The sequence below is a fragment of the Hirundo rustica genome, chromosome 1 (assembly GCF_015227805.2).
Source record: "Hirundo rustica isolate bHirRus1 chromosome 1, bHirRus1.pri.v3, whole genome shotgun sequence".
In the NCBI taxonomy this organism is placed as follows: Eukaryota; Metazoa; Chordata; class Aves; order Passeriformes; family Hirundinidae; genus Hirundo; species Hirundo rustica.
In genome coordinates, this window is record NC_053450.1 from 102,615,831 (window position 1) to 102,642,537 (window position 26,707).

Below are 26,707 nucleotides of genomic sequence, written 5' to 3' on the forward strand. Positions count from 1 at the left end.
CATGTTACTCTACTAGAGAAAGTGTGGTATTATAGTGAGGTAAAAGAGACATACCTATCTAAGAATCAGCAATTAGCTTTTCCAATCAGAAACATGATGACCTAAAATTTATGTCGTATTTTTCTTCCCTCTCTCTGTCCCTCTAAAGAAATTGCATGTGAAGAGTTTGAGTAATCTGGACTCGGAACAAACATGAGGCTTAATTGCTGTATTGACCTACTTCTACACCCCAGTCACTTAAATCCAGGGGTTAAACCCAGGTTCTTTTGCTCTCGGTAAACACAAAGGAGAAATACTGACCAGATATCTCAAGAGGCAAAACTCCTGTGAAAGTTTACTGGCAAACTATGGAAAATCAACGAATTTTGGCAAATGATTTAGTACAATATAAAACACTTATCACAGCATAGACTTAGCCCACTCAACATAAAAACCTTTAAAGCTATTTGATATTACATTCTGTGACAAGAGAGTTAAAGAAGAATAAAGGGAGAAAAACAGAAAGACAGAAAAGATGTAGAAAGACAGATATATAGCCACCAACTCCTGCTTTCCAGTGATGAAAACTCCAAAATGAACGTAGCGTTAAGGAACAACATGCTTGCCTTGTGGTCAGGCTTCTTACAGCCTTGGCCCATCCTGGGCCTTCTTCCGAGGTTGGATTTATGCTCTCTCAGCCACTCAGGAACTGGGTTAGGCAAAACTGGGACTGCCTCCAGTGTGCATGATTGACAGACACTGTGGGACCAGGGGGTATGGGGTACAGAGGGGACCTCACCAGAGCAAACCCTGACCGACCCCCTACCACACACTCTGAGAATCCCAAGATGTCTAGAGAGAAATTATTCTTTTCAGTCTCTGATACATACCAAGTGAGAGTTTCTGTTTTACCCTAAAGTCTGCTGTTCTCCTTCAATACCCAATACCACGTCTGCATCTTCCAGCCATACCAACCACTCGAATAAAATGTTTATTTTCCTTTACTTACTGATGATGTGCATTTAGCTCTCACTGATCATCATAATGTTGAAATCCCTTTCCTGAGGGACAGTTCATTTCTATGTATGCAGCTCAAAGCAGCAAGTGTTCAGGATCAGGTTGGATGGAGCTTTGAGTAACCAGGTCTAGTGAATGGAATTCCTGCCTATGGCAGGGGGATAGGAGCTAGACGATTTTTAAGGTCTCTTCCAACATGAACAATTCCATGATTCTGTGATTATTGATATTCAGCTGCTCTTTCTTTATTTTGTGAAGTTCTTCAACAACTCCATGCCACCAGCATTTTTTTTTAATTCCCTTTTCCAGATTTTCATGCTCAAAATGCAGTCCCTAATGCAGTCAGGCACTAATTACATCTTTTCTTTCATCTGTTTTAATTAAAACTATTACTTGTATGCTGTCTTCTTTACTCCATGATGGGTTGGTTTCTTTAGGAAGAATTAGGAGTATCTTTGTAAATTCCTCCTGGAAAATCCAAGCTGACCATATCAGTGTGTGGGGGGGTTTCCATGAACTTGTTGATTCCTTCATAGAAATGAAAGAGGTTTTCCATATAGCAAGTACACATTGACCCTTATTGTCATTTATCTTATTTGATCTTTTAGGTCATTCTTACCTATTATGGATTTTGCAGTCTGTTCTCATTCTTTTCCAAATTTATCTGTTTTAGAATTATTTACTGATGTTTCTGTTCTTATCATTTTTTTCTCAAATATGACTTTTTCCACTGCCCCATCATACTGACTTTTGAGCTGTTTTTCAGTACTGTGACTCTACTGCAGTATCCCTAAATAGTCTGCAAGCTGCTTTGAAATATCCAGCCATTTCTTTTAGCCTCTTGAAATCTTCATAAGATTTTGTGGGATTTTGTGGTTTATTTTTCTGCTGTAACAGAAGAAGGTGGAAAGATGGACAAGTACAGCTTACCTTCTTCCTATTTCAGAACAATATTATGATAATAGATTATCGAGTTGGGTTATTTATAGATGTTTCTTCATTCCTTCTGGTCTAGATGATCCCTGAGGAAGCCATTTGTGGCAGTAAAAAAATCAGTCTCTGCATCAAGATGTGATTGTTACTGCATGGGAGTAATTGAAAACACTCCCCTGTTGCTGCATTTTCTCTCTCTGCAGTCCCTTTACTTTTCTTCGAATGCTACAGACCCTCTCAGTAGCTGGGTAGGTCACTGGCAGGGCAGGTCTAGTACTGGGGTCCTCCTGTTTGAACTAGGAGTTTCTATTCATAGAGAATGTCTCTTATTTTTTTATATAATTAGTTGATTTATCTGATCTCTCTTCTTCCTGTCCAGACATGTTGGGGTGGCATAAAGCTCCTATGCCTGAGGGTACTTTCTTAGGCTATAGAAATACAAATGGAGGAGCAAAGCCTGAAGCCTAAACCTAGAGAAAATTTTGCCACAACAGTTGTGTACAAATGACCAGGCTGCCTACTGAAAGCGTGAGAAAGGAGTAGGAATTGCATGAAAAGGTATGCATCTGAAAGCATGCCAAATTTGAACCTGATTCATACTAAGGCAGTTTGCCATTGCTGAGAAAGGCCTGAATTGCTTCTGAGGGTTGTGTCATCTGCTAGAAATTAAAAAAATATATGCAATAGTGCGACATGTCACCGGTTGACCAATCTGTCTGCACATAGTCAGGTAGATTTCTGGCCTCTGTATACTTTCCTGGTGGGAAAAGTGATGAGTGTCTGATGTCTGAAAATTGTGCTGTGTCTTTTTCCTGATTTGTGTCATTTCTGGGATTGGTCACAGGATGACCCTGTGTCAGTGAAGAAGACACACAGCTCAGCTGAGAACTAAGGTTTAGGCTTTTGAATGGGCTCCTTCAGTAGAAAGATCCTGCGAAATTGCATAATTGCATTCTGTAACTGGATTTTTTTTACTTCTAGCCAGATTTATCTTCACATTTTACAAAGGTATTCAAGGCTGATCACTCTCATATGTACTTCAGTGTAGTGCCCGTGTTTTCTACCACCTTACTATCTGCTCTTTTATACTCAATTATCTGTCTTGAAATATAGGACTTCATTTTGCTTTCAGTTAAGCCATCTAGGTCTGTAACATCCATCTGCCTTCATTAAGATCAAGCCAACTGCATCCTAATTCAGCCATAAGAGGCATTCTTCTCTGTGTCTGAGTTGTGGAGAAGCAGTCTGCTCAAGAGGCCCTCTAGGGATCTCTATTAGTATCTCTTGCCAACTTTCCTCTGAATGTTTTCTTGTTTCTTTCTCCTCTGCTGTTGGTTTTGTCTGCTGCTATACGATGTTCTGGAAGCCATAATTCTGTTGATATGCATTTCCATCTTCTCAGAAACAGTAATTTTCTCACGTAATTGAAACTGTATGAGTCAGATATATTAAACAAATCATAGAATTGTAGAATGGCCTGGGTTTGAAGGGACTTTAAAGATATTCTAGTTCCCTGCCACAGGCAGGAACACCTTTCAGTAGAACAGGTTGCTCAGAGCCCCATCCAACCTAGCCTTGAACACTTCCAAGGATGCGGCATCCACAGCTTCAGCTTTTCTGGGCATCCTGTGCCAGTGTCTCACAACCCTCACAGTGAAAAATTTATTTCTGTCATCTGATCTAAATCTCCCCTGTTTAGTTCAAATCCATTTCCCCTTGTCTTGTCACTACAGGTGAGAAGAAGTCACAAAAAGTGACAAAAAGTCCTCTCTGGCTCTCTTGTGTACTGGAAGGCTGCTCTAAGATTTCACAGGAGGTTTCTTTTCTCCAGGTTGAAAAACTCCAGCTCTCTCAGCCTGTCTTTATAGGAGAGGTGCTGCATCTCTGTGATCATCTTTGTGGCCATCCACTGGACATACTCCAGCAGGTCCATTTCTTTCTTATGCTGAAGCCCCAAGTTGAGCACTGTACTCTAGGTGGGGTCTCACAAGAAGGGACTGAATTTGTCCCTGTGTCCACCATTCAAAGACAAAATAAACCCATTCTCTCTCACAGTCCTCAAAAGACAAAGATACATAGATACTGTCTAGTCATGTGAACCTTTGTCCCAACTTTCACTTTTGGTGCTCAGAGTCACTGGCTATTGGAGGGAAAAAGGAAATCTCATTGTTCACTTAACTCTGTTCTGCAGAGAGTATTTGGGATTCTCTAGCAGACAATGATTTTCTGCACTATTTTCCCAGTCAATGAAATTTTATCAAAGCTGATAAGAAACAATAGTAGACAGGAGAGATGAGATCATACAGTGACATTGTGTGATACAGCTCTTTTGATACCATGAAGCACCCAGAGGTCATAGAAGTTGGGCAGGAGGTATTCACAAGCCATAAATTTGATCACTGTGCTATACTTCTATCAGCAGTATAAGGGAGGACAGTCACTCTGACCCTTACACAGTACTTCAAATCAGTCTGTGTTTGTATTTCTAGGATACAGACAAACTTAAGTAAGAAATGAATCACTGAGGGCAGCCATAGAACTACCAAAACTTTGACTCTGTTAGCCCACTGACAAGCATGGAAAGAATCATGATATGCACTGAAACTAACCCGGTGACTCAATAGCCCAAGCATCAGTGAGAAGATGCTCCTCTAAGGTAAGAAATCCACATTGTGTAGAAACTATCCATGTATCTCTTTACCAGAATAATTTGGTGTTATCTACCTTTGTATATTGTTAACTTGGTCTAATTTGTTTAGGATAGGTTTTTTTCAGTATTAGCATATTGTTCTCCTTGTGAAAAAGTCGGCTCTTAATTCTCCACTGTTCTTTTCAGATGCAGCATTTCAACAAGCTTGTATAATAGCAACAGTTCCCAACAGCATTCTTCAAGTAAAAAGGAAATAAAATCACTGGAGAAAATGGAAAACATCTGAACTGTGCTATCTAGTACTGCACTCTGTGTCATAACAGAGAAAGAATAGTTCTCTGTCTTGCACATGAAGTGTAAGCTTCTGTTGTACCAGGTTAATACACTAGCAGCTGGAATCAAGTAACTCTTATGTTTTATTCTCTTACAGCAACTTCCAAATACAGTTGGATTTGTCTTTGCTGGCAATAATAATCATAGAATCATCTAAGTTAGAAAGACCTTTAAGATACACTGAGTCCAACTGTATGAATAGTGATCATAATAAAGGGAAGAAAGTAAATATTTCAGACATGTCTTAGTAGTCGCTGAAACAAATTATTCCTCTTACACTGATTGCATTGATTTTTTTAAAATATATTTTCGGTAAGAGGAAACCAATTCAGTTCTCCAGGCTTTGTAAAAAGGCAGTGCCTAATTACTTAAAGACCTGCTGATAGCTGTGATGGCCTATGCTCAAGCACCATGCAAATAATCTGTTTAAAGATCAATTTCAGAATTCTCCCCCTACTGGAATGTAGCAGGAGTCCATTTATCACCATAGGAATGCAATGACTGGTGAAAACCCTTCATAAATTCACCCTATTTTCAAATAGGAGGCTACTCAGATAATTTCTCACTCAGAGCAAGAATCAGATGCTTGTAATCAGGCCTCTGATCATTTCATCTGACTGCCTATCAGTTTATAAACTAACCCATGTGAACTGATAGCTTTCCAATTTATTTTTTTTCTCAGTAATGAAAATTCCCCTTTTATCTGTGTAAGCATCTAGTTCTGGATTATTTCACGGGAACTGTGGTGATAATAGCTGAAGACCTAACAGTCTACAGGCAAAGGGAAGTCCCAGTTAGTTTTAGCTTTTGTATTCTATATGTTTCACAAGGAGAAATGAACAACCTAAAATTCCTTTACTTGTTAGGCCACAAATTCAAATGTCCATTTAACATAATCATGCTGAAGAGAAAGATATAATACTGTTCAGTCCAAAGAGGCATTTTTTCCCAAGTTTCCATTAATTTCCCAACAAGGAATGCATATCAAGGAACGATTACACAAGGCTTGGTGAAACTCCCTTTATTTATTTCACTTGTGTTGTTGCTGCTGTTGTATAAGAAAGAGCAAAATAACAAAAAGAACAAAGTAAAATAAAGTAACAGCTGATCCAAACATTTTAACATGTTGAAATCCCGTTCCAAATGCAAAGACTCTTTCTTTCAGCCTCTTCTTTGCATTGATTTGCACAAGCATTTTTTCTGTGAGCCAAATACATCTCTGGTATAACTTCACTGAAGTCACTGGACTTACACCAGAGGTGTTTTTGGTCCTCTGTCCTGGGTAAATACAGTAGGAATAAATTGGTCACGCAGGCAGAGTGTCTGGCAATAAGTGCACTGAGTGGTCCTGGCAAACCAATAGGAAAAATCTAAAATAAAAAGCCCAGATAAGTCTTTTACTTAATATAGGGCCTAAAAATCTGCTGGGAGTTGATGAATACTGCCCGCTAACTGTACAAAGTATAGGTAGCATGCCTTCCAAATATCAAAATACCAGACGGAATGCTGTGAAAATAAATAATTTCTAATATAAACAAATGAGAACATATCAAACTGTTACCTCTTTAAACATAATGTAAATAAAAAAAATACCAGTCCTTCTACACAATAAATATTAAGAAACCATTGACATAGTTGAAATGTACTCATATAAATTAACAATTTAATTACATTAGCCAAACAGACATTGGTTAAAGCACTGCATGTAGTATGCAAAATAATAATAATAATAACAATAATAATAATATCAACAACAAAACACAAAATTATAAAAACAAAATAGGCTTCATAATATCTTGGCTTTCATAATTTATATATATGTATATACATATATATAGTTGTGTGTATATATATACTGTAGACATATATTTAATATGTATATATATAATATAATACAATGTCATATAATATAATATAATGCAATATAATACATTATATTATATTTATATATACATATTATGAAGATATATATGCATATATATAGATTATATATATGTATATATATAGATCTTCAAACCATTGTCAATGTATTGTTTTTGAAAGTATTTAAATACAAAGAAACCCACTGAGAATTAACAGATTCATTATATCTTAAAAAATAAATAGCTACAAAACCCAGAAGTGCTGCTTGTTTCAGCCCATGAAAACCTTGCTTCTAGTTGTTCACAAAAGATCAAATTATTATTTTATTTACTCATGCTGAAAATGTTTTACTCCACATGTAATGCAGTGAGAGCACATGGGGGAGTAAAGTTTTTTTCAGTGTAAGGAAAGAGATCTGGTTCTTATACTGATGCACAGTATTGACATGAGGTTTAACTTAAAGAATTTAATAATTTCTGTTGTATCTACCTACACTTCAGAAATAGATTTTGCTCAATTTATTGATGCTGACTGGTAACTTTCTAGGAAAGGAGATCCTCTGAAAATCAATGGCATTGCTTACAGGTAAGGCACAATTCCACGTGAGTAACTATAGTCCATCAATTTTTAATTTTGCACATAGGCTTTACAGATGCCTGAACTTCTTTACCTAAGAAATATTGCTGCTAGCCTCTACATGGTCCTGTGGTGTCACTGTTAAATGAACTTGACATCTTAATTCTCAACTAAATACAAAAATGGAGGTATATATAATGGAGCCTTACTTTGCAGTGATTTGGTAGGAGACTGTTTCTATTGAAGTCAATGACAAAATGCCCGTTTCATCCAGTTCTACAGTTTTGGGCACTAGACCACATGAGTGCACAATAATTACAAGCATCTGTAAGCATTTCCTTTTGCTAAATCTAAAGGATACAAATACATACAGCCCTCCCAAAGAAACATCTTAGCATGCACTTATGCCAGATTCTTAGGCTTTGTATCCAGTGAGCATCTGACATGAACATGTGGAAAGACAACCAAATGCAGTCAACTCTCAAGCAAGAATATCGTGGAGGTACTAAACAAGTACATTTCCGTGATTAAGTATATACTGAAAATGTATTTTCAATATAAACAACTAAGTAGGTTATATGGAAAGGAATGTGTTAGTAGTTAAGAGCCTTTTTTTTTTTTTTTTTTTTTTTTTTGGTACATTCATACCTGAAAGGAGAAGTGATTTTTAAGGCTGCATGCCCTAGAACTGCTTAAATATGGTAACAATTTCTAATGCTATTTTAAGTACATGCATATTTAATTAAATCAAATTATCAGGGATGGGCTATTTTGCTGGAATCAGTCAGTCTTGATTAACATCCCAATTTCTTATTTTACTTTAACACACAGTTTAATTTCCCCCTACTTTAAATAACTCTGACCACAAATCAAAACCCCATGGCTGATCTAGAAATTGGAGGGAGAAATCTTTAAAATCTATGGCCAGTATACATGCACAAGTGAAAGCTAAAAAGTAGGGCTTGGGAACAGTTACCTCTTGATTTGAAAACTTCTTTCAGCTTTTGATAGTTCTTCAGTAGCTATCATGAAACCTGCTCACAATATCTAAAATCCTATTTTCTTTCCTCACTTGGAAGTTGTCTCAGACTAGTTTCATATTTTTAAGGCTAGTCCCTATTCATCACATTAAATCTGCTATCAAATTCAGGGTCAGAATTATTTTTTAAAGGCTCTTTCTACTTTAGCCAGAAAAACCATGAGTCTAAACCTACTTTGCTAGCAGCTAATTGGAGTTTTGCCATTGTCATCTAGGGAAAGGTTCTGCAATTTCAGGTCTCCAATACTGTCTAACTAATCACTGTTAAGAATAATTTTTATCAATGTGAGCTATCTGACTTGTCTCCCTTACAACTGTGTTCAGAGTGTTCACCATGATGCAATCAGCCTCATTTAAATAATTGGATTAAACAGTGTTGGCTGTGGTGCCATTCATGCAGGATCCTTTCTCTCCCTTGACAATGCCCACAGCAGAAGGAACCTCTGATTCATCCTGGCACAACTTTGCTCGTGTAAGTAGTTTTACTGATCTTGTAAGGAGACCAGTTGACATCAAAGGATCTGTTGACATGAGTAACAGTTCTGGACATCTGATTATATAAATAAGGGTTCTGGGGCATCCAATTTTAAGGCCAAGTACAAAGAACCAGTGAATTAAATGATACTCTCCTCAACAACTCTCACAGACTGTGTCTCTACTCCTGCTGCTTCAAAGTCTGGCTCTGCTTCTAGAAGAATCAACAGAAATTCTGCCACATGCTTCAAATAAGCAGGGCCAGGAACTTAGTTAAAGTTATAAAGATAAATTAGTTGTGCATCTTTTTGTTTTTCTGATAATTTTCCTACTAGCATTTGGTATCCCTCCCTTTCCCCAGGAAGAAAAAACAAAAAACCCAACAAATTCTGCAAATAATTTAAATCAGAAAGCCTTGATATTTTACAGAACACTTTAGTGACAAATTTAGTGTTTAACCAATTATATTTTTCAACTTTTTTTTTTTTTTTTGCAAATTGCAAACAAGTCTGTAAAAAATGCATTGTATAAAAAGTATGTAAATGTATAACCCATTAGCTGTACTATGCAATCTAAATATTGTGGAATAAATTAGATAGAAAACTTAGCTATACGCATGTATGTTGATATCTATTCAACAGAGGAAAGGACTATTTTTTTTTTTTTTCTTTCTTTCTTTTTTTTCTTTTTTTTCCCTTTTCTTTTTTATCTCTATAGATACATACAAATACGGACATGCGCCCATGCGCACATACATATGCACACGCAGAGAACACACACACACATGAACACACAAACAGTTTTGGCTGACAAAAAATGAAGGCCCTGATTACACTGTTTAAACATGGTTCTTGCCATGAAGGTGCTAACACACTATCCCTAGCCAGTGTGACTGGGTTATGTTGTGCTATCTTTTTACTTTTTTTTTTTTCCCTTCTTTTTTAACAGACTGTGCTCTTAACAAGATGGGGAGCTGTGTTAGTACTTCTTTCCAGGAGAGGTATTTAGAAGCCTGTCCCATCAGAAGGCAGCTAACTGTGGCTTGGTTCAACAAACCTATGAGAATCTGAAGCTTCAGGCTCAGGGTTATCAAACTCAGTGTAAACAGGGCCTAAAGTTTTCTCCCATTCCCTCTCATCATCTCCCCCTACCCAAAGACAAATGTATGTTTAACATTCTGTTAAATATGACAGGAAAAAAAAATTAAAAAACAACTACTGTCTACCTATGCCCTAGGGGTTGGACCCTTCAGGTTAGGTGTTGACACTGAAAATTAGGGTAACGCACAAACCCATTAAGAGTTGTCAAGCTCGAGGGTGGTGGTTGAGAAAGCCAGTATTTCAGCAAAGACTGTATTCCAAACAGAAATCCAACCACGTTTGCCATTTTCTGTATATTTGCAGGAGCAATGGTGGACAGGGCCCAAGGCTGCTTGCAGTTTTACATCAACACTTTTTAAGTGTATATGAGCACTTTAGGTTTCTCTTGCACAAATATAATTTTGAACACATAGCCTCCCACTTGGCAGTAAGAAACAAAAAATCTTTTAACATACTGTGCTTTGCACACAAACATTCATTTTTAGAAGAACAATAAAATGAAGCCAGAAGTACTTATACCTTGTGTATATATACATATATACATACAGAAATATATACATATATATGTATATCCCTTGGACAAAGTTGTTTCCCTACAATGCACATTTGCTGTGCCTCAAGGCCAAGTTTACTGTTGTATGTACAAAACAGTACAGTTATGCTTGGATGGACCTCAGATCCAAGCACCTTGGATCCAAATCCCAGAGCTTTTCTGGGCTTGATTCAAATGGCAATTTTCTGTCAAGGGCACTATTTGAATTTAACTGGTTAACAGATATTCTAGCCTGAATGTAATCAACTCACTGACTCTTAATTCAAACCCTAACTCATTACAGGTGAATGGTACCAGCCACAAACAGACCTTATAGAGGCTTGCGCAAATGTCTTTGGTGTACGTGTCTATTCATTTTAAGGTACAAAATAATAATTATTATTATAATAAAAATAGCTATTTTGTGTGCTGTAGCAGTTCTTGTATAGCTCACAATAAGTGCAGCTCTCAACCCCACCCACACCCAACCACCCTCCCTTGCAAATATTTGTTAAATAAGGATTAGACAGGTCAGACACCATTGTAGTGCAAATAGTAAACGATTAATTTTTTTTTTTTTTTTTTTTACAAAATATAGAAATGTTTGACTCCAGTAACTGGACAAACATGTTCCTTTCAAGTATCTCTCACTGAAGATTTTTTTTTTTTTTTTTAAACAAGTTACTTCCATAAAAAAAAAAAAGTCTCCGTTTTTTTGTTTGTTTTGTTTTTGTTTGCTTGTTTGTTTTCTTTCTCTCACAGGTAAACAGTTTCAAACCATCTAGGTTGCATAGTTCTAACTTTGTAAGCACCTTTACAGAATGTAATTTTTATTCTTTCATTAATTTTTATTGTCTTTTTTTGTTCATCTTTCTTTCATCTTTCTTTTTTCTTTTTTTTTTTTTCTTGTAAATGCAGTGCAGATTATGAAGTTGTACACACCTGCACATTATTGACCCTTGATCAATGTTAAGTATATGTATGTGTATTGTGTCTGTATGTATAGGGACATGTATATAAATACATAGCCTTATATATACAAACACAAACACTACACACCTACTCAGTTGCTCTGTAAATGTGGGGGGAGCGCCAGTGACAGTAGTGATCATACGCATGGCTTTTCATTGACCTTTTGGACTTTGTCCAAATTTCTGAAGGTTAGATGAGCTGCTACCATGGCTTGACCTGATGGGTAACTAAGGAAGGGAACAGAACTTCCTTCCCCTAGTAGTAACTATTGTTGAGTATACTATGTAACAAGATAAGGATCATTCTGAAAGGAAGGGGGAATCCCCAACCCATACCACCATTCAACTTATCTTATTCTAGCCCAGGCTCATGACATTTTCTTCCTTTTTTATAGCTGAAGTCTCTTCTGATCCTCCATAAGTCTTTCTATTGCTTTGTTTTGTTTTGTTTTTATTTCTCTCACTTTTCTTGCTCTCTTCTGTTTTTGTTTATATTTCTGATGATTTTTTCACTCAAAAAAGATTATACCATGTCTGGTCTTTTCTCTTCTTGGGCTTTTGTTACATCTTCTTCTTAACAAGAAGGATCTTGTGCACACTAGCATCTATGAACAGCCACACTCCTCCACAATCATATTCTGTATGTCTTTCTTAATGATGTTCTGGCCATCATCGTAGTAGAGCATGGACATAGGCCGGAGCTTGGTGGGCACACAACATGATTTGAGGTTGGCAAAAGGGCTATGGCCCCGCATGCGGTAGTGGTTGATGACGGTGGAGTGGAAAGATAATGATGAACCAGATGTGCCTGCTATATGGCTGGGACACTCTCCTTCGCAGTAGTTGGCATGATAACCTGTAGGAGCAATGATCCAGTCACTCCATCCTATGTCCTTGAAGCTGACAAAGAACTGCTTCTTGCAGCAGATGTTGACTTTGCCATCACACTCCAGGCCTCGTCTCCGCCGCCTGTGCTGGCGATCCTCTGAGTGCCGGGCAAGCATCATCAAGAAGGGCCGATGTGACTGCTCCTTCTCCTCTTCTGCTGTGAATTCTCCAAATTCCTTTTCTTTCCCTTCCCCATCATCTTCCTTTTTCTTCTTCTTGCCCAGTAGCACCAAGTTGGCTCCAGTCTCTTGACACAGGTCACAGGCAATCCTCACATCCAAAGAACTCTTGCCTTGATCCAGGAGCCTCTGGACACTGCTGGAGACAGGGAAGATGTGCCAAGTGCTCTTACGGGTGTCCACTGCTTTTTCTGAAATCAAAATCTCACTCTTTTCACCTTTCAGTCCCCCATCCTCTGTATCTTCTGCTCCTTCAGAATTGCTTTTTGGCTGGTGCTGCTGTTGAAACAGGCGGATGGTAACTTTTGTCCTGCTCCGGTTGGCCTTGGAGACCTTCAGGAAGAGCCACACTTCAGCATGCTCCACCACCGATAATTCACTGCCTTCCTTGGAAATCTCAAAGTGCAACATTTTCTTGGCTGTGCCTGATTTGGTAAATGGAAATAGACAGGAAGAACTTGTTAGTATGTCTGCTTGCATTTTTTAAGAGATACTTCTGTTACTTTTTCCAGGGGTATGAAGTGCCCTAGGTTTTCTATATGGTTCTTTAAATTTTTATGGATCTTCTATTCTAACCTTCCTTCACCTCCTCAGTTTGTATTTTGTGAAAATTCTCTTTTTAGAAAAGTATATATTTGCCTGTTTTCCAGCATATTTTAACCAGAGCATTTTTCATAGTAAAAATATAGTCATTAATGTAAAGCATCTGATGGCAAATAACCATCAGACTGACAAAGGTTCATTTGCTTAAGATGTCTTTGTGATCATTGTTAGCTGAAAGGCCAAAATGCTCTATGATGGCAGTCCATATGTACCATATGCATTAAAATCTACACCTAATATGTGGTAAGAGAATGAGGTCCAGTGTTGCCAATTCTTTAGCAATACTTTGAAAATTATATGGGAAAGAAGTTTACCCTTTCTCCCTCTGTAAAATACATCCTTCATTGGCATCTTCAAATGAGTTTTAAATATCTATCATTTCAAAAACAAACACATGCTGTATTTTGAAGCTGACCCTCAGCTTCAAGAAGTTTGCAGAGTTAAACTGAAGAATTGCAGCAGGCAGACTTTTCATCATGTTAGATGTTAGCTGTAGATCCTGTTCCTAATTTAACACACTGTACTTGCCATGATTATAGTAATGGTGAATACACGGAGAAATGAGCTAAAGAACTGTATAATTATGGGGATGGTTCCCTGGCATAATTGTACCAACTTGCTGAGATGTCATTATGATGATTGCGATGGTGAGGAGGTGTTTCTCGGATACAGAGCTCATATCCCTGGCAGAAGTTGGAATGAATAATGAGGGCTGTTTAATGATTTGATCACTAGAGCATGAAGCAGTTAAGAGAAAATGAATTAGCTAGGGGGTGGTGGTGATATTATTTTTTCAAGAGAGGTACTTTTCTATTTTCTTGAAAAAGGAAAAAGCCCTGATGATGTCTTTTGTTCTTTCTCAGCATGGAGGCCAGGATGGACTGAGGTCACAGATTTGCAATGTACAGATAGCTGGCCTTAGTGAGAAAGAAACAGTATTCATAATTATCAATTTGTCACTAATATTGTTCTTGAGCTACCCATAGTTGTTTACCAGATTTTCTCTGCAGCAATTCTTCTTGTCAGTGAACCAGAATTTTGCACCCTAAAAAAAGGGAGTGGTGATCCAAACAGAAGCAGTTTGACACATACAGGAAAAATTGTCATTGTAGCAAGGGCTCTTCTTGCTTCCCACTGCAACTGAATTCACAAGTACAGTCTCCCCGACCACTCCCCTGTTCACCCATTCTCAGGTGAGACAGGACTGGAGCAAAATCACAAGAGACATCTACCTTGTGTTCACTTGCAAATTCAACTGTTGCTGATTTCTGAAGTTTGTAGGCAAGCTGTGCTGCCTCTTGAGCTACCTGTTGCTTTTCTTCTCTGTAAAGTGCTTGCACTGACACATTCAGCTTTCCCTCATAGCATTCCCAGGTCAGAGAGAGACATTTCTGAATTACAGTGTCCAAAAGGGCATAGTGTTTTGTTTTCATTTTCCCTCTAAGTGAAAGTGTGGAATTGTAGACTTTAACTGTCACTAAGATAGGGAAACACAGGGTTTGTGTTAACTGCTTCTGCGTATGCCAGTCTCTAGAGTGAGTTACATTAATTTCTTAGAACCAGCAGAACTGTGCTTTAGAGAAGGAAATTGTTTATAAAAAAGACAGAGCAAGCTGACCAGTACTGTGGGGCATGATGTAATTACTCTTTTTCTATTATTTTTTTTAATTGATTCATTCAATGATGACTGAATGGCTAATGCTGGTTTTCCTATTCTGGTAATCAAACTATGTCAAAGCTGCCAGCTGTGTTGGAGCAGAGGTCAGGTGATAGAGACGAATCTCACTCCTGACTCAGTTCCAGAGCATGAGGAGTTGTACAACGACGAGTCTCTAGTCCAAAGGAAGTCTGGTACAAAAGGCTGGTTACCTTGTTCGCAGAAATGTTATAGAGTGTTCTCTATGAGAATGGATACTTCTAAGGGCTGTGAGAACCAGCTGGCCTCTGGCTTTATTCCCCCTGACTCTGTCTTCTAAAACAAGCTTCTAACTTTAGGTAATCCTTTTCCAGTCCTGATAAATCCTTTCTGAGGAGGACCTGTACTTCAAGGGAACCTGAAGGCAGGTGATGTGCCAAGGGTGGGTTGCTGCCAGCCAAGACTCTCCATCCAACCCGTTCTGCTTGCTGCCCCTACCCAAGCAAACCTTGTGAAGAAAAGGTGGTTTAGATAAAGTGCAGAAAGTCTTCTGGCACCAGCAGCCTCTTCCCAGCTTCTGTCTTTCCCCAGAGCTCACAGACTTATGTGTGGAATAAGCATGAATTGCTGGGAATTGCCATACTTATTTCGTATTCTTGAGAAACCAAGCTGGGCATGGACAGCAGTTCTGGCACTAGCAGGGGTCCTGTGCATGAAAAGATCAACTGTGCTGGACATGGACAAAAAGCCTAGTCTGGTCATTTGTTCTGGATAAAGCAGGTAAGGTGTGCAGACCTCAACAGTGGAAGAAGCTGTATGACCCATCTAATCTGAAAAGTGAGGAAGCCCTGCATTACAAAAACACCTAATGCTATTAAGTGCTAGTGCATGGTATTTCACATTCTGCTATTTCAATGCTCATGGGAGTCAAAAATAGTTACAAAGTGATGTATCTGCAACAGCAAATATTCATATTACTTTTTTTACTGGCCAGAAGCATAGTGATGCAAGCAGTCTTTTTGACAAATATTACATGAAAGAAGCAGGACCTCAAGAACCCTCTTAAACAGACTTTCAAATACTCCTCTATGTGTGAAAGTAGAATTCTTCCTCATTACATTTGAACAGTATGGTAAAAGTACATGAGTACTTGCTTTATCTTTACTTGAGGGAAGTGAGCTTGAACAAGGTAGTCTAAGATATGTTCTTATACAGGGATAACCTTGTAGGTTGTTAGCTACAATAACAGCCTCTCTGGATGTGGTTAGCTACAATTTCAGAACCAAATGGTGGTTTAAGATTCTAAAGAAAAAAGATGCAGGAAGCTTATCTGAGCCTAATATTTCTGAATGAAACAAAATCCTGAAACCTGCATAGCTAATAAAAAGTTTTATAGCAATTAAAAACCACTTTCCCTTTCATAGGTCTTTTTAGAAGGAGACTGCAAATAGTGCAAGGCTGAGGATAAAAAGCATGCTTTCACATTAGGAAAAAACTAAGCTTTTCTGAATTCTCTCCACATTCACAACTAGTTTGTTACGATCCCACAGAACAAATGGTATGAATCCCACAGTTTTTAAGAGGTCACTGCTCTCAAACAAGCTCATTTTGAAATCAGAGTTTGGCTTGTGTTAAAACCAAATTGAGACCTTAGGATCTGGCTTACTATGTTTACACATTCACTTTATAACAGATCTTTGTTTCCAAAAGGTTCAATGCTACAATAAAATTAATTCTTCAAGTGTTCTGAGAAAAAAGAAATATATCTATATTTCATTTTCTCCAGATATTTCTGAGGGATTTAGCAGCCTTTCCTTTTAGGACTGAATTAATGGTCAGGATCAAAGCTCTGGAAATATATGCTGTTCATAAAACTGAAGGTAAAAGGGAGATTCCTGAAATTTGGAGGTAGTATCACTTCCATAATTACATTTTGTTTACCCTTTTGTCCTGCCTTTACATTTGCCACAGCAGATTTGCTAGGGTCTCTTTCCATTTTTAATCATCCTGCTCCTCCTGCCTGACTGCTGAGGAAAGACCCACAGTGATAATGCCTTCATCACTTCCATGCTCATATAAACATCAATGTCAACAGCCTGGATTGTTATCATAGCAGAAGGCAGCTGAAAAAGGAGACAAGGGATTACTTTAGACTCCTTTTGATTGCTTTTCCGCATTTCCCTTTCCCAAAACTTTGAGAGGCCACCTCTCTGCTTTACTGCTGAACAAAGTTCCTTCCAGAAAGAGGGCTGTGATGCCAAAAGAGCAATCTAGCAGGGCGAGTGACACTAGCAAATGATGTGAGAAGTGGTTAAAAATACAAGCTCTAAGAAGTAGTGCATATATGGTAAAAGGTTTAATGGAAGGAGTTACTGAATGGAAAGAAAGTGTAGCAGTATATATAGCATGCGAGTTTTCTCATATCTGTTTTTCTCTTCACTAGTGCTCATGCACCTTTTCAGGAGAGAAACCTGAACATGCAAACAGAGGGGAGTCTGCACAGGTACCCTCCTCTGCACCTCTGGAGGGGCTGGCCAGGGCTCACACAGGACTCTGAAGTCAGCACCTGCTCCCAAGCAACACTTGGGGGATGGACATGGCACAGGAGCCTGTGGAGAGATTGGCAGAACCCTTGAGGGCCCAGGCACGGAGGGGAACTGGAGGGGCAGCCCTGCATGAGGTACCTCATGCTGTGCTCCAGCAGGAATCTGCAGGTCCAGTGTGCTCTTCCTCTGAGGCTAAGGATCTTTCCTTCAGTATAGTTGGCTTTAATTATGCAGTTGAAGTTCCTTTATTTGCAATTTGCAGCAGGATTCAAGATCAAGCCCTGTTAGCTCAAGCTGCATACATCTACTACGTTGGGCTGAAGCTATACAATTGAGAGTATCTTCTTTTGAGTAAAATGCAAAGATATTAAAAAAATTTTAACTATATGCTATTAAGTTATTAAGGCTTTTTCTTTCATAATGAAAGTGATTATCTTTTCAGACATTATAATGTGGTTTATTCTTAATTTCTCTTAATACACAGGATTTATTTTCCTTTGAAAAATTCTCAGTGTGTAAGAAGGTGCTGTTGCTTTAAATTTCTATGCTTCATCGGTGCTGAATTTTGAAACGCTTTAACATTATACTGTAAGTGAACTGTTTCTCCATATAAAGCAAGCTTTTTTTTCCTTTTTTAGTTGCTAACTTTACTACTGCCTATGTTTAGATTTGGGGGAATTTGTACTGCGTGCCAATCTGTAATTACATTCAAAAGCATCCTTCACTTCACTTCTCATTTCCGTTCCCCAGGAGACAGAAAAAAAATAGGTTACTAGAAAGGTTCCTCTAAAGAGAGTGAAGAGAAGAGCATGGTTATTGAGAGATAATTGCTCAAAATGTTTACTAATGGGTGACCACTGGAGTTAGATTAATTCTTTGCAGCATAGAATTTATTCAAAGAATTTAGTGCTATCGTGTGGTAATTATCCTCTAGGCAGATTGATGATTACAAATGTCTTGTTGCCACAGTTAGACAGTGGCCATTCTGTGAATGCATTTCACCCTATGGATGGCTGGAAAACAATTTATTCTGATTATTCATTATCTGGCATATGTGACTGGGTCATCCAGGTTGCATATTTCATTCCTGCTCCCTCACTGTTGCCACTTACAGTGGGAGGAGAATTTGTGGCACAATTAATATCTTACCTTTATGCTCACCTGCCATTAGCTGCCAGAAAAGGGAGATTTTGTTGTAAGAGAAAATAAACCAAAATGAAAATAATGAAAAATAACTATTCCCTAAGTGTCCGGGGAGGGGGGGGGGAAGGGAGGGAAGGGGTGCAGCCGGGAGGGTGGAAGCAGCAGCGACTTTATTTAAATACATCTTCTTGAAAAGTTAACCCAAAGAGGCATTGATAAGGTCATTCAGAATGTGAAATAATTCAGTTCTGGTGAACCTTGACTCTCCCCTGCTATTTTGTTAGGAGGGAAGCACTTTACATCCACAGCTTTGAGTTCTTTCCAAATTGAAAAGCCCTTCCCCCACATGGCTTTAAATATTTAGGAAAAAAAAGATGTTTGTTTGGTTGAAGTTGTTTTCTTTTTATTTGATTTCTTCATTTATGTCTAAAATAGCTCAAGCAAAGTTTAAGATCATTTGAACCAGTATAATATTCCAAGGCAGAAACAATCTCAAGTCTTTGTCTTTTTTTTTTTTTTTTTTTTTTTTTTTTTTTTTTTTTTTTTTAATTTTTAGAGGGTAATAATTTGCTGTAAATTCTAAAATTAAGTGGATCAGAGGCTGCCAGTGTGTTTTCATTAATATATTTAATTTCTGTGCACTAAGGCCCAAATCCCAAGCCCACTGAAATGAATAACATAACTTCCAGTTGCTTCCAGTAAACTAACCTTCAATCCTAAATCAACTTTGCAAAGCTCTGTTGTTTAAATGAGATTGCCTTCTCATAGACATATCTCTCTATATAGATACAGATATAAGAACTCAGCATGAATCACTTACATGTATGCGAGGTAGATATATCCTGCACAGAGGAAAACACATGAATGCCCATCCTTGTCTGCAGGAATAGCATGGGTACAGGCACACATACAAGCACGTCTGTTCTGGCATACTTGCATGTAAGGACGTACATGTGTTTATACACACATACAGGCAAATACATATTCAGATATTCCCTTCTAGCATACAAAACTGTGAGTTTGGCCACACAGAGATGGACACATACAGTATTTTCTGTCTCTCAGGTACGTTTTTCTAAACTGATTCCTCTGTGCTTTCTCAGGTTTTTCTTTAAACCAGCCAACCTCCCCTGAATTCTCACATTTTGGTACAATGAAACAGTTCAATATAGAATATCTTTCCTCTTCTGGAAGTAACTTGCTTTCATTTGCTAGACTTGATATCTTTGATTTGATATGCCAAGGCGAAAAAAAAACCACAAAAACAAAACAAAACAACAACAACAACAACAACCCAAAAAAACCCACAATCAAGGGAAAATAGGCTTGTTTTCTAAAAGCCAAGGAGACTGCATTAAAAAAAAAAAAAAAAAAAAAAAAAAAGATGTGAGCAAATCATCTCAGATGATGATTCATGGTCACATTTCTCAATATCTTGTAAAAAAATATGTATTTATAATTTCTGATCTCTCTAGATTTCCAGCACTCCTAGCATCCACCAATTTATCTTTTACCCCTCTACCTATTTCCTTCTTGCATTATTTTCCTTGTAGCTTTTCACTCCAGTGAATCCCTGCCTTTTAAATAAACTAGAAGAGAGAAACGAGCCCCTCTCAGAGCAGCTACAGATAAACATAAAGGTTTCTGGGATTCAGAATCCAATTAGGTAAAATAAGAGTTTGCAGGAAGAGTGTCTCGTGTGAAGCAAAAAGCCTTTGGAGTGTGCCCTCTCGTGGCCATTCTTTTTTTAGCATGAATACTTGTACCCTTAAATACAGTCCTTTTCAAAAGAAAATTGTTGAAATTATTCAAAATGCATAAGCAAAACAACCTTTGGTTTTTTTCCTCCTGAATTGCCAGCTTAGTTGTATAGGTTAGGTATCTTGTGGGAAAAGACATGAATATGTACATACATGTATGCCTCGGCACATGAAAGTAGGCATCACATGATCAAGTCAGTTCATCTTGAATTCTGTATGAAGTGATACAAAACAGTAGAATTGGTCTAAGTAGCTGGCAGTCTTCTCTCTCTCTCCTCTCTCTCGCTCTTCTTTCTTTTTTTTTTTTTTTCCCTCCCACTTCCCCCCCCCCCCCCCCCCCCCCCCCCCCCCCCCCGCCTTGGAATTTCTTCTGGAGATAAACCTTTAGATTTCAGTATTTCCATCCAAAAATTTTCCATCCAATAATTCCTATCACCTTCTCGGGGGCAGATGTTAGCAACCCATTTCATTGGTAGTTTAGTTACCAGGATCAAATTCAGTTGGCAAAACTCCAGATCTGCCTAATAACCTGTCTACTTAAAATAATAAACAAGTTAGTAGCAAATCATATTTATAAGTATTGAGTATCTCTGTTATCGAACCAGTTGGATTCACTTGTCAGAAAAGGATATGACCCCTCCCCTCAAAAAACTATTTTTAAGACTTTGAAGTAATACACAGGACTCAGGCACAGCTACCCTTACAGCAGAACTAATCAAGGTTAGTAATCTTAGTTTGACATGCAAGTAGAAAATAATTTTCATGTTTTGCTTGTAAGAGTGCCAAAGGACAGTGGGGTGCATTTGTAACTTTTGCCCAATACTCACAGTCATTAGTTTTGCAGAGATCTGTCTGGATTTGTTAGCTGTGAAAACTACCTGCCAACTACTTTGCTGATTTCCTGGACATAACTACACCTGTGCTTCAGACAAGTTTACTGCATTTATTTCCCCTCTAATTGTCTGAAGTCTGTGCTTGTTTGAATTTTGGTCTATTTAAGAAAATAGCAGTCCCAAGCCAGAGCCGCACGCACAGGGCACTGTTTGTTCATTCACTCCATTTCTTTGTGTGTTTGAAAATATGGCTGATGAAAGATGGAAATAGTACTTTTTTATAAAGACAAATAGTAAATGTGGCATCGAAAGGCATGGGGAAACGCTGGCTTATGTCAAACCATACCCGAAGAACCAAGAAGCCTAAAGTCTTATTTTGCTTTCTATAGACATTTATTTGATAGAATATGATATGTTTTCATTCATTTTCATTGATTTCTTATTGCCCTCTATCAAGGCAGAGCGAGTTTGACGTTAAAAGCAGGAAATGCATTAATCTGGCTGTGAGCAGAACAGGTTTATTCTCCTTGGTGTTTGGTGCTTGGTGTTTCAAATCCTTCATGCTATTCCAAGTTTCCACAGAATGAAAAGTGGAGACTGTCCCTGTGGCTATTTTCTATTCCTGTCTTTTTAACTCATACTTCCTATATGACATGCCACTTGCCTTTGTTTTTTTGCCTCACTTTCCTTTACAGGAAAAAAAATACTGGTTTAATATTTAACTGGCAAAACTGCCAGTGCACAAGAGGACAGGATCTCAAGTAGAGTTTACTTAAGTTTTTGTGCATTGGCACCTGTAAAGTGTGCTAGATCCTCTGGTGTTAGCAAGTCACCAGATACAAATGGCTGTAAATGAAGAATACGCTTCAATAATCTGAAGTTACTCCATAGAGTGGATTTATCATTTCCATTAAAAGCCCAAATAAGAGCTCAGTTTTTAGGTTGCTAACTGTCCCTCCCTTGTCCCAAATCAAAGGGGTATGGAAAGGTAGCAGGTATGGAAAATATGGAAAGAGGAGCCCCCCTGCCTGAGCTTCCAGGATTGTCTTAGTACGAAGGAAGAGAACTGTGTCAGAGAGGAGAAAGCATGAGAACACAGGGGATGCCCCTGTCCTGCAGCTCCATAGCATAAGTCCTCTTCAAGTAATTTGTCTAGCAGCAGTAGGACAACACTATGTAAATCAAACTGAGTGACGTGTCAGTGTTGGTCGCTGCTGGCGGGGAATCAGTGGCAGGATGATTGGCCAGTGTGTGGGCAATGGCATGATTTTTGCTGCTCACATGACCCCAAGAGCCAATGGCTTCAGGAGCTGCCTTTGGAGGGTATTGTACAGAGTAGGCATATATCAAATTCCAAATTCCTTTGTGTCAGAGCTTAGGAGAGACAATAATGTGTTTACAAATGATTGCAACTCCCACAGTGAAGAGAAACCACTGTTCATGCCGTATGTGTTCCACTGTGCTCAGAGCGAGCTGCTGAAAACCAGGTGGGGAATTCAACTCATACATAGCTTAGAGGTTTCCTTGCTTTTATAAATTAATTTCTAAACTAATGTTGAGCTACTCCTTCTAATGACTTCTGGCATTGACACCTTCTCCCTGTTTTCTGAAGTGGAGGGGATGGAAAAACTGAAAAGCCTGAGCTCTCATGCTGAAAAAACTGATAATGTGTATATTGACAAGGACTCCAAAAGACAGTTGGAAATCAGACAGCCAGCAGGAATGTCTGCGCTTAAAAGCATGCACACTTCTTGTGCATGGCTTCCCTGCAATCAGAACATCTGAGTCAACAGGTTTTCAGGACTGGAAACTCTGAGTGTTGTCTTAATTGTTTATACTGCTGCAGCAAACTTTTAAACAAAAATGCTTGGAGTTCCTTTGCATACTTTGCCTACCATATGCTGTACCAAACAAAACAATGACATTCTTTTAAAACCGTCTTGGCAACAGGAAAAATGCTTTGGCTAGACAGCGTCATAAAAAGTTGCTGTTAGTTAGATGATAGACTTATTGCAAGTAACTGCTATTGATGCATGCATTAACATACTCATGTACACTAACAGAAATACGTGCAGATACATATACGTTGAATTAAAATTGGTTCTGGTCCTATTCATGTAGGAACAAGACAGAAAAGTACAACTTTAGAGCTGTTTCTTATGGGCAGTTTATGTGAGCCTTGAGACTTTACTTACTAAATATGTATTTTCTGAGCTCTTACTGCCTAGGAGCTAGGGGAAAAAGAAGTGTGAAAGTGTTCAAAATACACCCTACCAAGGTTGCATTTTTTGGCAGGAGTGTCTTAAGCGCAGAATCTTTTTTCCAGTATGCAGAAGTCTGCATTACAAATTGGATCAGCTACAGAAACTTGTCCAGTTCTATTGAAGTCATCTGACAGCCCATGCAACTTTTTAATGCCAAAGATGCTGTGTTAAATTAAAAAAAAAGAAAAAGAAAAAAAAAAAAAAGTGGGAAAAACCCACCAGAAATGCCCTCTCACTTCTAAAACTTAAAGCTTCTTCATCTGATTTTATAATTTCCACTATAAACTTTACAGAAAGGGTTGTTTCTGAAGTAGTTTGCCATTCACTTTCTGTCTTGATAAAGTCCCCAAAAGGCTACAGCCTTTTTACAGCCTTTTTTCTTTCACCATCAACTCTGCAATCCAGCCCTTTACTGCAAGCACTCTGAATTTACAGGCAGAGTTTGGAGTACCCTGCTGCAGCCTGACTTTATGTTCAAGATTGGTTAGAGAGCTTCCTCCCTGTGTGACTGACTGTGCTCAGCAAGTGTAATATGTATCCTAGACTAAGTCAGAAAAATCAAATTCCTTCAGCGTCCTACCACCCCCCCCCCCCATCCCATTCCTCCTTCTCCCTTCCCCCAAGTCTCATCCTACAACCTTGCCGAAAACATTATTGCTAAGCAGAAGAAAGTAAGGTAATTGCAGTTTTGGCACAAAGGATATTTTAGTTTTGTTTTTCAAGCACTCACCTGATTCTGCAAAAGTAATGATTTCTGAGGTTTGCTCCACAACTTCATTCATTTCGGCTCTTCTTCCAACATCATCCTCTATTTCCACATAACCATCCTCTCCCACCTTCCCCACGTGGAGTTTTTTGATGGCATTTAAAAGTGCTGCCTTGGGCACTGGCTGGGTGATATTAGGTCTGTCCCTCAAGTGCAACATATTCAGTATGTGCTTCTTTACTGCTTCCACCATCTCAGGCTGTGAGCTGGGCACATCCTTTGAGAGCGTGGTGAGGGCACATGATGGACAATCAGTGACTGAGCTGTGCCCCTCGGATCCTGGGGTTGGGGAACTCCTCACTATAATCCAGCAAAGCGCCAACAAAAATCCTCTCTTCCAAAGCAAAGGCATCCTGGCAGCAAAAGTTGTTGTGATTCCCTTTTTAAAAGGCCCCGCTTTTCTTCCCCCTTCACGAACAGTTTTTTTGGGGGCTGGTTTAGTTTGTTTGTTTGTTTGTTTGTTTTTCCTTCTCTTCAGCAAATTCTCTGGAACAAGAACCAAAAGTTTTCTGTGAAGTTTTGTTTGCAGGTTCCCTCTCTGAATGCAATAAGTGCTGTAGATGTTTGTGGCTGTCAGGGAGAAGAGTTCTGACTCTGTCTCAGAGTAGGAGAGAGACACAGAGAGAGGGAGAGAGAGAGAGAGGACGGATTGGCCTAAAGTGAGTGAGTGAATGAGAGAGGGAGGGAGTTTTGTCTGTGAGTAAAGGCTATGATTAGGAAGGGGGAGGAACAGGCAGGCTGGCTTCCTTATGCTCATTGCTCCCCTAACACACACCTCTCTTCAAATATCACTACTCGTGGTTCCTTCCCTCCCTCCTTTCTAAAATATCTTCTCATTCCTGTAAATTTACTCTTCTTTTTTTTTTTTTTCCCTTTTTTTTTTCCTTTTGGTTTGACCCTCCCTCCCCAGCTGTCATTCCCCCCCCCCCCCCTTTTTTTTTCCCTTTTCTTCTTTTTGTTTTGTTTTGTTTGTTTTATTCCTTCAACAGTATCACCGGCTTAAGTAAACAGAGGAAACATGAATGAATGAAAAGAGTGAAATCTTTAACGAGCACCTTGCTCTTGGTCCTGCCTGGTATTCTTAGGGATAACAGGAGATGTTAAATAGCTTGTGAATGAGATGGGAATGAGGGCAGGGGCTCTGAATATTTTGAACAGAACATTATTCTGCCTGAAGTAGAAGAAAAAATATTTTCTGCTCACTTCTAAATGCTGGGGGTTATCAACACTAGCAAGAGGTCTGTCAGGCACAAAATAGTGCTGTTGTTTGAAGGGCTCTATAATACATGATACACTCCCCAATTGCAATATGCAGTCAGGCACTAAATGGCTAAGCAGGAGTTGGTACATATATGTGACATGTCACAGTAGTGCCATGTAATATCCCTACTTCTATGCTAGTCTGTGCCTGGAAATTCTTGGGTATATATATTTAGGTTGGGTTATTTGGGTTAATCAAGCAATGCCTGAAAAATGCTTTGAATGTGAAAAGTGTTACATGTCATCTAGCCAAATCATACTTGCTTCTGACTCAGGCAAATCCCTCATCAATGCCAATAATAATTCTGTCTGTGTGAAGGCTGAGTAAGGTCTACATTTGGCCCATTGTTATTAGAAGGCACTTATTACTTCATTCATTTAAATCATAGAGAGCAATCATAATACTAGAATAAAACATTGGAAATTAAAAAAAAAAAAATCTAAAGCACTACAAAAAGGATTTCAACAAGTGTTGGTAGCCCTTTGTCAGTTTATGCCTGGGAGGACTTTGCTCTGCAGTGAAAACACATTCCCTGTGCCACTACCATGGCATCAGGTTGCCTTTACATTCTGTATCCTCTCTGTTCTGTTCCTTATCCAGCAAAGTTGAAGTTTGCAAACCCACTTACATTTGAATTTGGTAATGGAAAAATATACATACTATACATTTTGAGATTCTTCCCTTTCAGGCATTATCTTGTACAGATTTTCTTAGAGCAGCAGCTTCTTTCTTAGAAGTAACGTTTACCCTCTTTCTTTTCATTCCTTGCATTCTCTCTCTCACACACCTCTCTCTTCTCAAATGGGCTTACCTCCTACCCAGCAAATATTCCACTCTCAGTATATTACTGCCAGCCATTGTATTTCACAGTGGAAGAATAATTTATAAATATAAGCATTGAAAGGTCTCTAATTTCCATGAGATGACAATAGGTACATAGGCTAAGAGACAAGCAAGGAATTATAGGTAGAGTAAATGAAACATACAGAAGTAATTGAACAATCAACCAAAGGCTTACAAATGTTATATATTGCTAGTCCCTTTCAATTATAAGTCTTTTACTGTTATAAGGCATCCAGAGTACCCCCTCATCTATGTTTTACCGACCTCAGTTGCTATACTGTTATATACTGTTACACTTACAGGTCTGTCAGCATTATAAACCCTGCAGCCATTCTTATAAACACATCTTTGTAACACAAACCTCACTATAATACATCGAATTTTCTTGGAACTTGTGAACAGCCTAAAGTCTGTTGTAATTATATGAAGTCTGAAAGTCAGCTTGAAATAGAACTAAAAGTTTAATTGGATGAAAAAATAATTTCAGATGAAAATATGCATTCATGATTAGATGTACT

The 26,707-nt window shown here is 38.4% G+C and overlaps 1 protein-coding gene across 1 annotated transcript; it reads right to left on the minus strand.

Annotated features, from left to right (window-relative positions):
• Window positions 1–11,910: 11,910 nt before the first annotated feature.
• INHBA (inhibin subunit beta A) lies at window positions 11,911–24,842 on the minus strand. Its single transcript, XM_040068759.1, has 2 exons — window positions 24,050–24,842; window positions 11,911–12,959 (listed from the first exon to the last, which is right to left on the minus strand). The coding sequence occupies exons 1-2, from the start codon at window positions 24,840–24,842 to the stop codon at window positions 12,073–12,075; spliced, it is 1,680 nt and encodes a 559-aa protein (XP_039924693.1). The 3' UTR covers window positions 11,911–12,072.
• Between the last annotated feature and the right edge of the window lie 1,865 nt (window positions 24,843–26,707).